This window comes from Neocloeon triangulifer, unplaced genomic scaffold, assembly GCF_031216515.1.
Source record: "Neocloeon triangulifer isolate White Clay Creek 2 clone unplaced genomic scaffold, ASM3121651v1 ptg000001l, whole genome shotgun sequence".
Lineage (NCBI taxonomy): Eukaryota > Metazoa > Arthropoda > Insecta > Ephemeroptera > Baetidae > Neocloeon > Neocloeon triangulifer.
Genome location: NW_026775544.1, coordinates 10681955 through 10697373, shown reverse-complemented (window position 1 = coordinate 10697373; position 15419 = coordinate 10681955). Strand labels below are relative to the sequence as shown.

General features: G+C 39.5%; 3 protein-coding genes across 8 annotated transcripts; 1 reads left to right on the top strand and 2 right to left on the bottom strand.

Moving 5' to 3' along the window:
- Nucleotides 1-240: 240 nt before the first annotated feature.
- On the bottom strand, nt 241-2438 carry LOC132200275 (kynurenine aminotransferase). 3 transcript variants are annotated; one of them, XM_059625641.1, is made up of 10 exons: nt 2380-2438; nt 2066-2196; nt 1859-2009; nt 1673-1799; nt 1511-1620; nt 1206-1458; nt 985-1151; nt 712-898; nt 500-663; nt 241-445 (listed from the first exon to the last, which is right to left on the bottom strand). In XM_059625641.1, exons 2-10 carry the CDS (start codon nt 2194-2196, stop codon nt 377-379), a joined length of 1359 nt encoding a protein of 452 aa, XP_059481624.1. In that variant the 5' UTR covers nt 2380-2438; the 3' UTR covers nt 241-376. The 3 variants fall into 3 exon arrangements, with proteins under 3 accessions (XP_059481624.1, XP_059481616.1, XP_059481607.1); XM_059625633.1 differs by having other exon boundaries at nt 2319-2408; XM_059625624.1 differs by lacking the exon at nt 2380-2438 and adding an exon at nt 2271-2368.
- Nucleotides 2439-2619: 181 nt separating this feature from the next.
- Nucleotides 2620-10869, top strand: LOC132200245 (copper-transporting ATPase 1). Of its 4 annotated transcripts, XM_059625583.1 has the most exons (18): nt 2620-2778; nt 3235-3292; nt 5659-5818; nt 6193-6355; nt 6413-6911; nt 6966-7133; nt 7186-7349; nt 7407-7634; nt 7688-8257; nt 8308-8652; nt 8710-9067; nt 9127-9298; nt 9354-9619; nt 9677-9864; nt 9977-10135; nt 10194-10414; nt 10466-10630; nt 10688-10869. In XM_059625583.1, the coding sequence occupies exons 1-18, from the start codon at nt 2776-2778 to the stop codon at nt 10791-10793; spliced, it is 3993 nt and encodes a 1330-aa protein (XP_059481566.1). In that variant the 5' UTR covers nt 2620-2775; the 3' UTR covers nt 10794-10869. The 4 variants fall into 4 exon arrangements, with proteins under 4 accessions (XP_059481566.1, XP_059481557.1, XP_059481581.1 ...); XM_059625574.1 differs by lacking the exons at nt 2620-2778; nt 3235-3292 and adding an exon at nt 4329-4453; XM_059625598.1 differs by lacking the exons at nt 2620-2778; nt 3235-3292 and adding an exon at nt 4526-4674 and having other exon boundaries at nt 10688-10868.
- A 4-nt stretch (nt 10870-10873) lies between these two features.
- On the bottom strand, nt 10874-14467 carry LOC132200266 (uncharacterized). Its single transcript, XM_059625611.1, has 12 exons — nt 14352-14467; nt 14046-14102; nt 13699-13931; nt 13429-13639; nt 12693-12961; nt 12517-12640; nt 12241-12458; nt 11996-12191; nt 11708-11938; nt 11433-11651; nt 11210-11376; nt 10874-11150 (listed from the first exon to the last, which is right to left on the bottom strand). Exons 2-12 carry the CDS (start codon nt 14092-14094, stop codon nt 10935-10937), a joined length of 2133 nt encoding a protein of 710 aa, XP_059481594.1. The 5' UTR covers nt 14095-14102; nt 14352-14467; the 3' UTR covers nt 10874-10934.
- Between the last annotated feature and the right edge of the window lie 952 nt (nt 14468-15419).

Below are 15419 nucleotides of genomic sequence, written 5' to 3'. Positions count from 1 at the left end.
AGGCAACTAACTACTACAAAATTCAAGACTGGATCTCAATTAAAAAAAATAATAACTGTGGGTTTCTTGCACACTAGACAGACATTTTACACATTTTGTATACTGATTTTATGTGAATGAAGACCGAGTTGCTCGTTTCTGCACTGGAATTGCATTTCAATAAAAATAACAGTTACTTAAAATTGATCTGACTATTACTTAATTCTCAGGGTCTAAAATTAGTTTTTTTGCAAAAGATAATTTTTCGAATTATTGCGAATTTGTTTTGTTTTTAATGAGTTACAATAAAATATATCCAGATTAGGCTTGATAACAAAAATAAAATGCTTCGTCAAATGTCATACCTGCTGGTGCCTGCTGGGAAGACTTTATGACTTTAGAGGTTGCTCGTAGGTGCGGTCCAGTTGCGCAAAATTTCAGCGGCCTTTTGAAGATTTTCATCTTTCTGTAAATTTAATTAAAAATACTAAAGTTTAATGAAACCAATAAAAAAAAATACCTTAAAGAAACAGTATCGCACAAGATGTTGAGCCAGATCTTTATGGTCAGGACCATAAAAGGCAGAGGGTGGAATGCCCTGCAGTTTTACGTTCTTGGTCATCCACTTGGTGAACTTGTAGTCAAGCTCAGGATCCTTTTCTTCCTCTAGCTTAACCTTGTTAGCTAAGAAAAATTTTTACAACATGTTCAAAATTTATATTTTTCTCTTACTAAGGGCAGACCAGTCGGCAATCATAAAGTAGCCGCCTTCGGGCACAGTTGGTTTCATGCCAACGTCGGAGAGGAACTTTGCCATGAAATCACGCTTGGGACGCAATTCCTCGGCCAGGGAAGTTAGATAACAGTCGGGGGAGCTTCTTCTGTTCAACTCCAGTTCGAGACCCCTTGCAACAGCCTCCTAAGTGTTTCAATAAAAAAGTTACTCAAAACGTTGGGAAATGAGAGTGAAAGTTAATACTATAACAGGATTCAAATTTAAATTACTTGAATTGGGGTGGGGCAGGTGTAGACTGTGTTTTGGTGGACGGTTTGAAGATTTTTCATCAGGTAATCAGGGCCGTACGCCCATCCGAGTTTCCAACCTGTGACGCTGAAAGTCTTTCCAGCTGACCCGATGGTAATGGTTCTCTCCCACATGTCAGGCAAAGATGCTGAAGATGATTTTGATTTTTAAAATATATAAGTAACAAGGTGTAAAAACAAACCAATTCGGACATGCTCATTAGGCTTGTAGACCATCCATTCATAAACTTCGTCGGAGATAACGAGGACATTGTTTTTCTTGCACAAATTAGCAATTATCTCCAATTCAGACCGAGAGAAGACTTTTCCGATGGGGTTGTGCGGAGTGTTGATGATGATGGACTTCGTCTTTTCGGTGAACATGCTTTCCAGCTCTCGCGGGTCCAAAATCCAGTCGGCAGAACTGATTGCACCAGAGGTCCCAGCACCTTCCCTCTTAAAGACAAATATTCAGAATTTTTCTAATAAAAAAATGTTTTAAAAATACAAGGCGGAGAGGAATAAATTTTGGGATTCCCCCAGCGGACTTCACCATTGGCACATAACAGTCAAAAAACGGTTCAATAATGATGACCTCATCGCCAGGGTTGGTGTTACCTGCATTTTCAATTAGTTAGCGCTGATTATAATTCAAATTTGTACTTTTTACCCTGTATGGCACAAAAGAGGGCTTCGTAGGCTCCATCAGTAACGAGTACTTCTTTGAGTGGATCAATATTTCTATCAATTTCCTTGGAATATAATTTAGAAAGTGCCTGGACAAGTCTTGGGTGACCCTGACAAAACAAAAAGTTACGCAAGTGCTTTTGACGAGAGTTGAAATGATTTTCCTTACAAATCCTCTGGTGTACTGATTGAGGAGGGTGTTGCTGCCGTTGGTGGCGTCGGCCAAAGCGTCAGTGACGTACGAGGGAGGTGGGTAGTCGGGGAAACCTTGACCAAGGTTGAGGGGCTGGTGCTCGATGGCCAGCTGGATGTATTCGACCCTAGGGCAAGAGAGGTCAAATCAATCAGTTTTTGCAAAATTGCGCACTTGAATTACCAGACGCTCTTCTCCGAGCCGCGGTACCGATCGGGCAGACTGAATTTGTCAGCGACGGACGACATGCTCCTGACCGACCTTTGACCCAGGACACGTAAACCCTGACGGCACAACAGGCTCGAAAGAAGCATCTGCAAAGTGGAAAATGAAGCGAGAATTAGAAGGCGGAATCAAGGGCGCAGCGAAGGGAGACGAGCGACATTACTAATAAAAGCAGGGGCGACATTTTTTGAGGATGGGATTTAATACTAACACAGCGAGGAACAGAACGGGGTTGCAGGAGCCGGTTCGAGTTTTTCTGCACTTTCACTCACCTTGAATGAGCACCAGCGGCAGCTGCACTGGCGCACTAGCGACACCTGTTGGCATGTGGGTACGTGCGAAAGTTCTCCTTGCAAACTTAACAATTTTCAATACTGAAAATTTTTCAAAGTTATGTGAAAAAATTGAGAAAAAATAATAGAGTTTTTACTTTTTTTTATAACTCTTATGTGTTTGGTAATGAAAAATTTATGATGACGGCTGAATTTCTCAAGTTAAAGTAGAGCATGTGAATTTTGTCAGGTTTGTAGCACAACCTCAGCTGCGAAAGGGCGAAAATGTTTACAAGTTCAATGCGGATGACTTGCTACGAAAAAGCGAATTAATTTCATTCGCACAAGATGTAAATCAGTATCAACGGTGCCACAGCAATCAACGCAACACTTAAAATGGTAAGATGCTTTTTTGCAGCATTATTTTCTGAGCCAAATGCTAAAAAATAACAACCTGAGTCGGTCACCACCCACTCAAAAGCTTTTCAAAGCAGTGCACTAATTCACTTTCTTTTTAATTGGCAAGCTGATTTTATTGTTGTTGTTTGAGATATAATTGTTTTTGTTTTGAAGGAAAATCTTGAATTTTGGATTTTTTTTGGCATATTTTATCGTAAGATTATCAATTTTTTAATGAAATGCGATTTTTTTCTCACTGAATATTTTATTTATTTATAAGCTGTTTTATGCATTGTCCAAGGAAAAGTTAAATTTTGACCTTTTTCGAAAGTTTTTAATCACAATTTATTTAAACCATCACCCTTGCGGACGAGCATTGTTTATGTGTGTTGCAAATTACAAAGAACGGAAACGGCGGCTTTTCGTGACACATATTTTTTATTTTACGTGTTGCAGGCGGCAATCGAGTTGCAAAGCAGAGGCGAGGAGCGCACCATGCGATTCCCTTTTGACGGTAAGTTAACTTTTCAATGACACAATCTTATCTGACATTCACCTCTGTCTGCGGGCAAGAAGAAAATTTTAGCGTTTTGGACAGAAATACTGTTTTTCCTGCTGAAGTGTAATGAAAATTAGGTTCTCTTTCTTGTTTGGAAATTGGATTTTTCTCTTTATCTTTTTACAATAATAATTGCTTCGTACAAAATTGAGGGCAATTATAATAGAGCAATTAGTTCTATGGCTAAGGCGTTTTGTGATTAGTCTTATCTTTACGAGGGGTTTTACAACTTGGATGAGATTTTAGTGACGGTTTCTTGTTTTCTTGCGTAAGTGACAAGTTCCTAAGAAAATAGATAAGACAGATTTTCTAGCATCAAGAAAAAAAACACCTTTTAAAGTGTTTGAATGTTAAAGTTTGGCTTATAATAAAAATTTTATTAAACCGAAATTCCCAAAAATAAACTTGATGCTACTCCTACGATAATTTTAATTCCTTGACTGGATATTTGAAAGAAACAAATTTTTTTTAATTATAATATATTTATAAAAAAAAAAATCAAACATGACAGCGAAATTTCACTAATTTTATGAGGAAATAATATCTAAAATAGACATATGAATTCTTTGCATTGCTCTACATTTAGTAAGAATAATTTGGTCTTACACTATTGAAGTCAAACCTGTAATTGGTTTTAATTACTAAATATATCCAAAGATATATATCCAAGAATTATATTTAATTTCTCTGCCCTAAATTAATCTCCGCACAAAAATCACTAATCTAGATATTGTAATGAAAAAATTTCACACCTTGCTCCTGGAACAATTGGAGAGCAAGGCTAGGCAAATTCAAAGGATTTACAACCTTGTGGAGTTCCTTTTTTCTTTTCCAGTTAATTGCATAACAGAGTCTATTTTGGAGAACAAATAAGTGGTGCGGAGGCTGCGGCTCCTTTCTTATTCCGCAATTAAAAAATAAAATTGAACATGACCAAAGCCCCTCCTTGGATATCGAGTTGCCACATTTTGGGCCGAAAGAGAAAGGAAACACTTCCTATGCTGCAGTACTCGCCGCTCCATCGGAGAGAGATCTATTGCACGCTCCACTTCTCTCCGAGACCAAGTCACAAATTTGCATTTTTTTTCATGGAACAACTTTTTGAAGTTTGCCAGGGTGAGAAATAAATTCGTTTTGGCTAAAAATGCGGATCGATCAGGAATTTGACGCGCTCGGGGCTTTTATTGCATTCTTGGGCGGCCAGAAATAAAACAATAATTGTCAGTGGAGGTGGGATCGCGGCGGCGTCGACGTGCTTTATCGCCCACCAAGGATTGAAGGATTAGTCTCAACAATTCCTTCTTCTGTGGTGCACCACACTTTTTCTCGGCTCTAGTGTGAGTTTTTGTTTTGCTCGGCTTCTCAGAGCCACTTGTTGGAACGATGCGTTTCTTTTATTTTAACTTACAAATCAGTTTAAAATTTGAATTTTACCTATATCTGGAATTTAAATAATGATCAACATTTTTTAGATTTGTCACTTTTTCGTGTAATATAATTTTAAAATAATAAAATAATGCAAACATTGAAACAGATTTTGATTAATTTAAAAGTCTATTCTTTAAAGCCGCGTTTAATTAATTATTTTGATATTAAATAAAAGTAATCGCTGTTTCCTGTAAAAGTTTGATAACCGGACATGGGACGTGTGTATTATTATTTGCTTTTTTATTTCCTAAGCGGGGTTTCCACGAACAAGTAAAGTGAATGTCGCTCACTTATGCAGGCACAAAAACAAGAGAAAATCCATCAGCCGGCAAGTGATCCACTTGTCGGTTCAATCTCTTGTGAATTTCACTTTGTGCTCCACATTTGGACACGCGGCCGCTGTCTTTCTCCTGATTGTTGATAAAATAATTTTTTTTATCAGCATTTGATCATTACATTGGTGCGAAAATTTTAATATTGAGTTGATCATTGTCTTGCAAGATGAACTTTTTTAACAATTTCTACAAATAAACAATACCATAATAAAAGGATATAAAATCACTAGGCAAGGCGAGTGCTGAAACAATTGATTAAATTTTTACTAGAATTATTATACATCCATGGTTCAAATCAACCGCTTCCTTATTGTACTTTGCGCGCTTCATTTTTATTGAAGAAAAGTAAATGAGAAATATTGTTTTAAATTTTAATGGAATCAATTTCAATAACAGTTTAAATATTTTTTTAAATCAAGTTAATTTTAGAATAGTGAAACAATTAAAAAAATAATAATAACTGCAGCAGTTTATGTGTTTGCATAATTTCTATTTTGATATACTCCGAAATTATCTTGATTAAATGTGCTACAATTTGTGCCTCTCTTTATTTTCCAGAGTCAAGGAGCAAAGAATTAAGTGACGAGGCTGTTTTGAGTTGTCTTCGTGAGCAGGTCACCCCAGATATCACCGGGGTCAACCGCTTTGTCACCGAGGGGCAATCAGAGTTGCATGTCCGCCTCAGAGGGACCAGTCAAGACTACGACGCACAAATAAAGTAATTATTATTTCCTTTCCAAAATTATCAAACGAACCCAGATACAAATTTTCAAATTAAAAAAGGATTATTAGCTTTTGCTGATAAAAAAATTGCGCCACCTTTTTATCGAAGCAACATAATATCGGAGCAGTTTATATGGGCCCTCTTTCAATTATATCTTTTGTATGCCCACGTCGAGCACTATTTGTAGTTCTTTGATAAGGAGTGAGCATGATTTTGATAATGCACACCAGCATTGACCATGGAACGGAAACCACTTTTGGAGGAAATAGGCTATGATTTTTCTAAACATGGAGCCCTCGAAAGGCTCAGGTTTTCCCACCACCGCTCTTCCTGTTATTGTTTTCAACGTCGTGACTTAATTGTTGCAGATCCACCCTGGATAACCTGGGCTTTTTGCTAGACCTTGAGGGGGATGCGTCCTCCTCAGGGTCGGTCACCACCTTGGTGGGCATAGACGGAATGACCTGCATGTCCTGCGTTCGAAACATCGAAGGGACCGTCGGTGCCAAAAATGGAATCAATTCCATCAAAGTAAGCAGAGATCAGTTTTTTCATTCAGATTTAGTTTTAACCAAAAAAATTCATCAGGTGGATTTGGCTCGAAAATCAGCAACGATCAATTACAACTTGTCGCTGCTCACCCTGGACCAAGTTTTAGAAATGATCGACGACATGGGATTTGATCCCTCGGAACCAGAGGTTTGCCTTTACTTTTGTAAAGACGAAGCATCCAAAAAGTCACAAATTGAAAACTACCTCAAAGAAAAATTATGGATTGCCAGTTTCGACGTCATCGTAGAAAGAAATCTCCTTTTTTTGAAAATCAACAAAGCCTTTTCTGTAAACTCAGCACAAGTATCTGCGGATTTGAAGGAAATTGGTTATGAAGTGGTGGAGCAGCAGCGAATAGCAGTTACGTGTTCGGAACCTGTGGAGGAGTACTTGTCTCGAACTCATGGTGTTGTTGAAGTTCGGCAGAACGGAAACCAAGTCCTTGTGTTTGCAGAACCTGGCGCCGTCTCCTCTGAGCAGATTGTTGCTCTTTTGAATGCAGGAGGCTACCTTGGATCTGCCTCAAATAATCAAAGTAAGAATTTTGGATTTAAATATATAAAAAACTTTTTAAATAATAAATTTATAGCTCCAATTTCGTCAAAATCAGCAAGTCCGGCAAAAGAAATTGCAGCTCAAAAAGAAGACGCAGTTGTTTTGGAGCGCAAAGAACTCGCCAAGTGTCACCTTCATGTGCAGGGCATGACTTGCGCCTCTTGTGTTGCTGCAATTGAAAAGCACTGCATGAAGATCTACGGTAGATGGAAATATTTCGATCAATCTCAAAACTAATATTTTCATTTTTTCAGGCGTGCACGGTGTCTTGGTAGCATTGTTGGCTGCCAAGGTGGAGATAAAGTATGACCCTATGGTTGTGACACCTGCAAATCTTGCTGCCTCCATAACAGACTTGGGATTTACTTCAAGTGTGATAGACGAGGCAGGGAGCGGAGACGGAGAAGTTGAACTGAGGGTATTTTTTTAGTATATGAACATAATTTACTCATTATGTAACACAATTGACTTTTAGATCTCTGGAATGAGCTGTGCTTCTTGTGTAAATAAAATTGAAAAGACGGCATTGGCCCTGCCTGGGGTGACTTATGCTGCGGTCGCTTTAACAACAAAAAAGGGAAAATTCAAATTTGACCCTGAAACCACGGGACCGAGAGACATAGCAGATGCAATCACAAAATTAGGATTTGACGCAGAACCCATTGCTGCGTCATCTCCAAGAGACCATCTTGACCACTCTGAGGTTGGTCCAGCATAAAATCATTTAGCGTCTCTGTTCAAAATTCACTTTTTCAGGATATTCGAAAGTGGCGCAACGCATTTTTAGTCTCGTTAATTTTTGGCGGACCTTCGATGGCTGTAATGATGTACTTTATGATGGCAATGCCTGCCCACCACCACGGGACAGGTCTCCTTTTGCCGGGGCTCTCGTGGGAAAACTTAATTCTCTTCCTGCTGGCCACGCCTGTTCAGATCTTCGGTGGCTGGCCTTTCTACTCTCAAGCTTGGAAGGCCGTCAAGCACAGGTCGTCCAACATGGACGTGCTCATCGTGATGGCCACCACCATCTCGTACGTGTACTCGGTGGTCGTGCTGGCTGCCGCAATGGCCCTGCAGCACACAACCAGCCCCATGACCTTTTTTGATACTCCGCCCATGCTTTTTGTGTTTGTTTCACTCGGCCGATGGCTGGAGCACATTGCAAAAGGCAAAACGTCAGAGGCCCTGTCCAAGCTCCTCTCCCTGAAGCCGACGGAAGCCCTGCTCGTCACTGTGGGACCTGATTTTGAAGTGATGTCTGAGAAGACCATCTGTGCTGACCTTGTGCAGAGAGGGGACATTCTGAAAGTCCTCCCCGGTGCAAAGGTAAAATAAAACAAAACTTCAATAAAAAAGCTAAAGTAAACTTTCACCAGGTTCCTGTTGATGGACGAGTGATAAACGGCCATTCGAGTTGTGACGAAGCACTGATTACTGGCGAATCCATGCCAGTCCCCAAACACACAGGCTCTGTAGTGATAGGCGGTTCGATCAACCAAAATGGGTCTCTGCTCGTCAAAGCCACACACACCGGAGAGGCTACAACTCTGGCCCAAATTGTGCGCTTGGTCGAAGAAGCACAAACTTCAAAAGCACCTATTCAGCAGCTGGCTGATAAAATAGCTGGATATTTTGTTCCTTTTGTAGTGACGGTGTCTGTCACCACCTTGATAGGGTGGATTGTTGCTGGATACATTGACATAATGTATCTACCTTTATCTGTGAGTTCAATTGTTTTCAAAATGCCATCTCTATAATGGAGTGAATGCTTTTTCCAGCTTGAAGCAAAGGAAGGACTGACGAGAGATGAGATTATTTTGCAGTATGCATTCCAATGTGCGCTCAGTGTTCTGGCCATTGCGTGCCCTTGCGCCCTGGGCCTTGCAACCCCCACAGCTGTGATGGTCGGAACCGGCGTCGGAGCCCAGAACGGAATTCTTATCAAGGGAGCCGAGCCGTTGGAAAACGCGCACAAAGTCAGAGCTGTAGTCTTTGACAAAACTGGCACAATCACTTACGGCAAACCTATGGTTGCCAAAATCAACCTGTTCCTGAAAGAACACACCCTGAACCTGGCCCACGTTTTGGCTCTTCTCGGCACATCAGAGGCCAGCAGTGAACATCCAATTGCGTCAGGTAACTTTCGAAAGACAAACAAATTATTTTAAAACTAAGTGGTCAAATCAATCCAACAGCTGTGGTGAAGTATGTGAAGGATGTTGTTGGACTGGAGGCACATCCAGGCTCTGCGGAGAATTTCCAAGCAGTGCCAGGTTGTGGCCTGAAGTGTACGGTTACAAAAATTGAAACTCTTGTCGAGCTGGCAAATAAATCAGAGGGAGTTATAAATTTTCATAACCATACAAAGTAAGTTTTGCATCAAAAGTAGGATCATTATTTGTAATTCATAACCTACCTCAAGGTCTGGAGGAAGCCAAATTGAAATAGCAGGGGTCATGATTGAAGAAGTGCCGTGGGAAATTGGAGCCCCTGAGAAGACCGCCAAAGGGTTGCAGCAGCTACTTAACATAGACGATCACCCTACCCAGATGCAGGGACCTTTTGAAGTTTTGGTGGGGAACAGAGAGTGGATGAGGAGAAATGCAGTGGATGTTCCTATGGAGGCTGACTTGAGGATGGTTGATGAAGAGGAAAAGGGAAATACAGCCGTTCTCTTTGCAGTCAACGGTATTTTATCCTAGTTTATAATGCTATGATAAATGAGTAAAATATATTTGAATTTAGGGAGACTTGCTGCAATGGTGAGTGTGGCTGACAGAGTCAAGCCTGAGGCACATCTGGCTGTGTACACTTTGAAGAAAATGGGTCTCGAGGTCATTTTGCTTACTGGTGATAACAGGAAAACGGCCGCAACTGTTGCTCGTGAAGCTGGTATTACTAGAGTTTTCGCAGAAGTTCTTCCTTCTCACAAGGTTAGATTTTTCTAATATATATATATTTTTTTTTTTTTAAATGAAGTATATTTATTTGTATTATATTATTATATCAAATATTAAAAAACTAAAATTGACTTTTTCTGTCCAGGTGGCAAAAATCCAGAAACTCCAAGAGCAAGGCATGAGAGTGGCCATGGTAGGAGACGGGGTCAACGACTCTCCTGCTCTTGCTCAAGCTGACGTCGGAATTGCAATTTCATCGGGCACAGACGTAGCCGTCGAAGCTGCAGATGTGGTGCTAATGAGGGTAAATTTAACAAATCCGAGTTGATTTTTGTAAAAAGAAAAAACAATTTTCATTTCAGAATGACTTGCTGGATGTCATCGGCTGCCTAGATTTGTCCAGGAAAACGGTGCGCCGCATCAGGCTGAACTTTATGTTTGCCAGCATGTACAATGTAATTGGCATTCCAATTGCTGCGGGAGTTTTTAGCCCGTTTGGATTTCTGCTGCAGCCGTGGATGGCTTCAGCAGCCATGGCCCTTAGTTCCGTCTCGGTTGTAGCGTCGTCGCTGTTATTGAAAACGTAGGTCTTTGAATTTGATGAGAAAATCTTATGTTATTGAATTTGCAACAGGTACAAGAAACCAACAAGAGGTACTCTAACAACTCCAGAGTATCAAGCTGCTGTGGCTAGATCAAGAGAGTTGCCCGAAGACTCAATTTCTCTTCACAGAGGATTGGACGATAAGGACAAGTCAACTTTGGCTTTTGCAAGGTCAACAAGCTCCACAATTGGAAGGTAACTTTTGATAAAACTTAATAATAGAGCAAGTTTTTATTTGTGTTCATTTCTCAGACTTCTTGGTAGAGGAAGTCGAACTGAAGGAAAGGGTCGACTTTTGTCTGAAGAGGATGACAGCCACGACCAGCTTCTTTCGCAAGCAGGATCATCGATGGTGTGATATTAAGTAAGCAGGATATATGTATTTTTATATTATATAATTGATTAAACTTCGAAAAGAAAAGAAAAGAAAAATTATTTTCCAAATCCTCACTTATTTATTAAGTTGAAAAACAAAAACCATAAAGCTACAATATTAAACTTAAAAAGTGAGAGTAATAAAGAAAATAACTATCAAATGACCCAAATTAAGCCTGTCCCTGGGAGCCGAGTTTTTCCCCCTCAACCAATTAGGCCAGGAGTAGATAATTCCGTGATCTGCTGGTGGTGGCGGCTGGTGATTTAAATTCACCGTGATGTTGTGTAAAATTTGATAGGAAATTTTATCAGTGTCCTTGACACCATTGATGAGCACAATCTGTAATTAGCATGTAATTAAGAATTGAGCCTAATCTTCGAAGCACCAAAATAGATTACCCTTTTCTCATCTGAGTCGACCGTTCCGTCTGAACTGGGCTTCCAGTCTCCGCATTGCGGAAATCCTTTTGGCTTGGGCGCAAATTCCTCTGGCTCTCCCACTTGGAAAACAAAAGCCATTCCAATCTCAACGTGAAACCCAATGTGACAGTGGAACATCCAAACACCTACACAGATTCATTAAATTTTAGTATGGAATCCACTTAATTAAATTAAAATTCACCAGGATTTGAAGCTTTTACTCTCAATAGTGAGAATCCTCCGTCAGGTACTGTCACCGTATCTTTCAGAGGCGCGTGAAGGTTTTTCCTGTTCACTTGGCCTTGTTCAATAATATTCCTCACTTCTGTTAATGAAGTGGCATTTCCAAGACGTTTAATTGCCATGACGTGAAATGCGTGACCGTGCAAGTGGAACGGATGGTTGGCGTCAAATCTTTCACCTGATTTTGAAATCGATTATTGCTTTATAAATTTGAATAATTTCTTTCCCAATAACCTTCGTCGAAAATGACAAAATCCACGATATCATTAACGCGGGCTTTGATTCTGTGGAAGCACTTGCAAAAGTCCTTTTTCTTGCAATCCTTCCCTTGCATTGCTAGGGAAGAGTCATTGCAAGCAATTTTATTCAGCGCGTCTCCGGTTTGCAAAATCAGAGGCGTTGGCGGCAGCTTTAAAGTTATGTGGTTTAGTTGGGGAGTCGTTAGTCTTTCACTTTTTCTGAAAACTACAATTTTAACAGAAATTAAAATGTTTTGCTTAACTTTTTATTAAAATGAAAAACCTTCATCAAATCCGTATTTTCCGGCTGGATGAAAAAGGGGGTTGTCTTTTGCATAAAAGTCGTAGCCAATGTAAACGGTGTGGTCGGCCTTTGCTGTCAAAACGTCGACATCGCCCGGCTCAAGGGATAAAACTTCTGCTATGGTTGCTGTGCTCTCGTCTCCGTTGAAAGAGTCCACGTTCATTGAATTCAGTTGCTTTAAAATGAAGATTAATTATTATCAAAGAAAAAAATATTTTAATTACCTTTCCCCTCCGATTGGCCTCTCTGTACCCCACTGGAGACTTTGGCTCCTTCGTTAGGTCAGAGCCCTGATATGAAATGATTGCAACTTGATGCACAGACTGGAAGCGCTCATCACAATCCATCAGACCTCGGATTCTCATCCAGAACCGTCCGACCGTCTGATTCGCTTCCAGCACAAAGTCAAAACGCTCTCCAGCATAGGAAACCAATGAATCAACTATAAAATAAATTAAATTGGCAAAAAATCATTTAAAAAATAGACAACAAAAATATACCTGAAGTAGGTTGGAGACTGAAGCCGTCTGAGGCTATTATTGCAAGAGTGTGGTTGTCCACAGAAAGCTCCATCGGACAATTATTGAACCCGGAATTGATAAGCCGGAACCTATATTTTTTGCCCTGAAACTTTCTCACGTCATTTTTTTATTTATAAAAATTATCGACTGCTCGCCTTTGTCACTTGAAAATTTTGCAAAGGCATTTGTGGAGCGGAGTCGTTGCTCATCCACAACCTGCCCTTTCCGTTGACCAATATGCTAGGTGGCTTGTTGTCTCCGTTTCCAAAGTGGTGGGCGACGAATTTGCCGACGGTAGCTTCGTGGTACCAGTCATTCAATACGATTGTGTGCTCTGGCAGGTCAAAGTCGTACAGGTTGGAGTGCGCGTCTTTTGGATCTTGGATAATTAGCGCGCCAAAGACGCCGTCACCTCTTTGCACTCCTTTTAAAAAATTAAACATTTACAGCGATTTAAGTCTTTAAAAATTTAATGAAATTTTGGTTGGAAAAGAGCTTTTTAAGCAATGAAATTCAATATTTAACAAATTTAATTGATAGTTTTTATTCTTTACTTTATGATTTTCAAACAACTTTTATTAAAAAGTATTTCCCCCCTTAAAATTAAATCATATTTATGATATTCGTAGTAATTCGTACCACTTGATCAAATATATTTATAACAACGGAAGAATTTAAATTCAGCAATAAAATCTGTCGATTATTCCATAAACAGAAGTCGCAAAAAAGTCGTTTTTGTTCTTTAAAATATTAAATCAGAATAGAAAAATTAGAAAAAAAAGGAATTTTGGTGAATTTAAAATAAATGTAATTAAGATTATTTTATTGCTAGTGGATTATTTTCAAATAAATATTTTCCTAATTTTAAATTTACTTGTAAAATTTGAATACCTGAGTGCGAGTGCCAAAAATGAGTTCCAGGCGAGTCGGCGACAAAGTTGTACCTGAAGGTTGAGGCAGGGCTGATGGGGCATTGTGTGACCAGCGGCACGCCGTCCATGTGCGGCGACCCTCTTTGGTGGTGGCCGTGCCAATGCAGCGACGTCGTTTCGCTCACCAACGAGTTGTGCACGTCCACTATTATTCGGTCGCCCAAACAAACCTTTCGGATCAAGGCTTTAACCAAAAACGATTCTTTTATCCAAAATTAATTCAATTTACTCTAATTTCTGGGCCCGGCAGTTTCCTGTTGACGACGACCACGGGCCGGGAAATTCCGTCGCCGAAAATACAATCGTCCCGAAAACAGTCGGACGCGTTTCCGAAGGCGCAGGCAAAACACGCTTTGCTAAGTGTTTGGTACAACTCTACTTGGAAGTCGTAGTGGCAGGTCATGGGAAGAGTTGATGGGTCGCATGACCTCAGGCACGGGTGCTTGTCGTACGCGGCCAGCACTTAAATCAACAATTTTTTCTTTCAAAAAAATATAAAAGTAAAACTTTTACTTTTTCACAAGGAAATTAATATTTCAAACCGAGTGTGAAAAATTACGTAATTAAATTATATACCTGATATTGCGAGGAGTGAAGTAATTAGCAGGCCGGCGGACTGATTCATTGCGCAATCTGAAATATTTTCTTTCTTATTTGTCGAGGGAAAAATTATTACTTGTGGCAAATGAAGTGAGTGACGATCTGGTATTTCCTGCACTTTGCGACACTTCTTGCTCTAACAACACTAATTTTCTACTTGAGAGGTGTTAAAACAAGCAGTCGCGGCCGCGTGCGTCCCTTTTCTTATCAAAAGTTTGTTCACCAATAATAATCCCCTCGTGCATTTATACAAATACTGCCAGTTCAGAAAGAAAAACTTACTCTTCGTGCCGGGAATTAATGCGTGTTATGCAAAAGGACGCTCACGTTGCGAGACGCGCGCCGCACAAGTGCAGAATAAGGGACAACAATAGAGGTGGACCTGCGGCGGCTCCCAAATCATCTCACAATCCCGGGCAGCAGAGTGCGACGAGACGAGGAGAAGGGGCCGCACAAATTTGCCATGTTATTCAATAACACTGCACACATAATTTTATTATTCATAATTTGTTCATTTTATTTCAGGCAAAGTTGAAAACCGCATAATGTGAATTTGCAATTCAATTATTCATACATTAAGAAAAATTACTGAACCAGTGGGTTCGGCAAATTTTATTACATTTTCGTGACAACATTTGACATTAATTCACATTAGTCAATAGGAAGAAGTCTCTCCTTCTATTTCTATTACGCATGTACATTTTCATTACAGCAATCAGTGCAAACAAAAATTATAATAATTTCTTTTAATAGATAAGCAGAAAAATTATTGTTTTTCAAAGTGAGTAACCTTCGCACTCTTCTCATTTGAACAAGAATTCTGCACACTCAATTTGATTTGGCACAAAAGAAGTGTTGCTAATGAAAAGAAGTTCCAACAAGGATGAGCTCAATGTGACGGAACATAATTTTCTCCCATTATAATTCGCACGCTAAAAAAAAATTCGCAAGTCACCCAGGAATTAGGTTGTGATGGCGTGCAATATAAAATAATCACGCTTCCGTCTCCACCTCTGCAATTTTTTTTCTATTCAGTTTATTTCGACAAGCTCATTCTGACTAATGGACTCTTGACAGAAATGTAGAAAATCTTGCCCTAGGGTTCAATCAGGCTGAAGCATTTAAATGGGAAGAATAAAAAATTAAGTTGAACAGTTAAATTCAAAAGAGGCCATTCAACTTATTGACATTAAATTGCGGTTCATTGAGTTACAAAAAATGAGTATAATTAACAATAACAAAATGAGAGAAGTAAATAAATGAATGTAAAAAGTATTTTTTTTCTTAAAATTATTAATTTATAAATTAAATAAATAAAAAATATTTATTTTAAATTTATTTTGATGAATA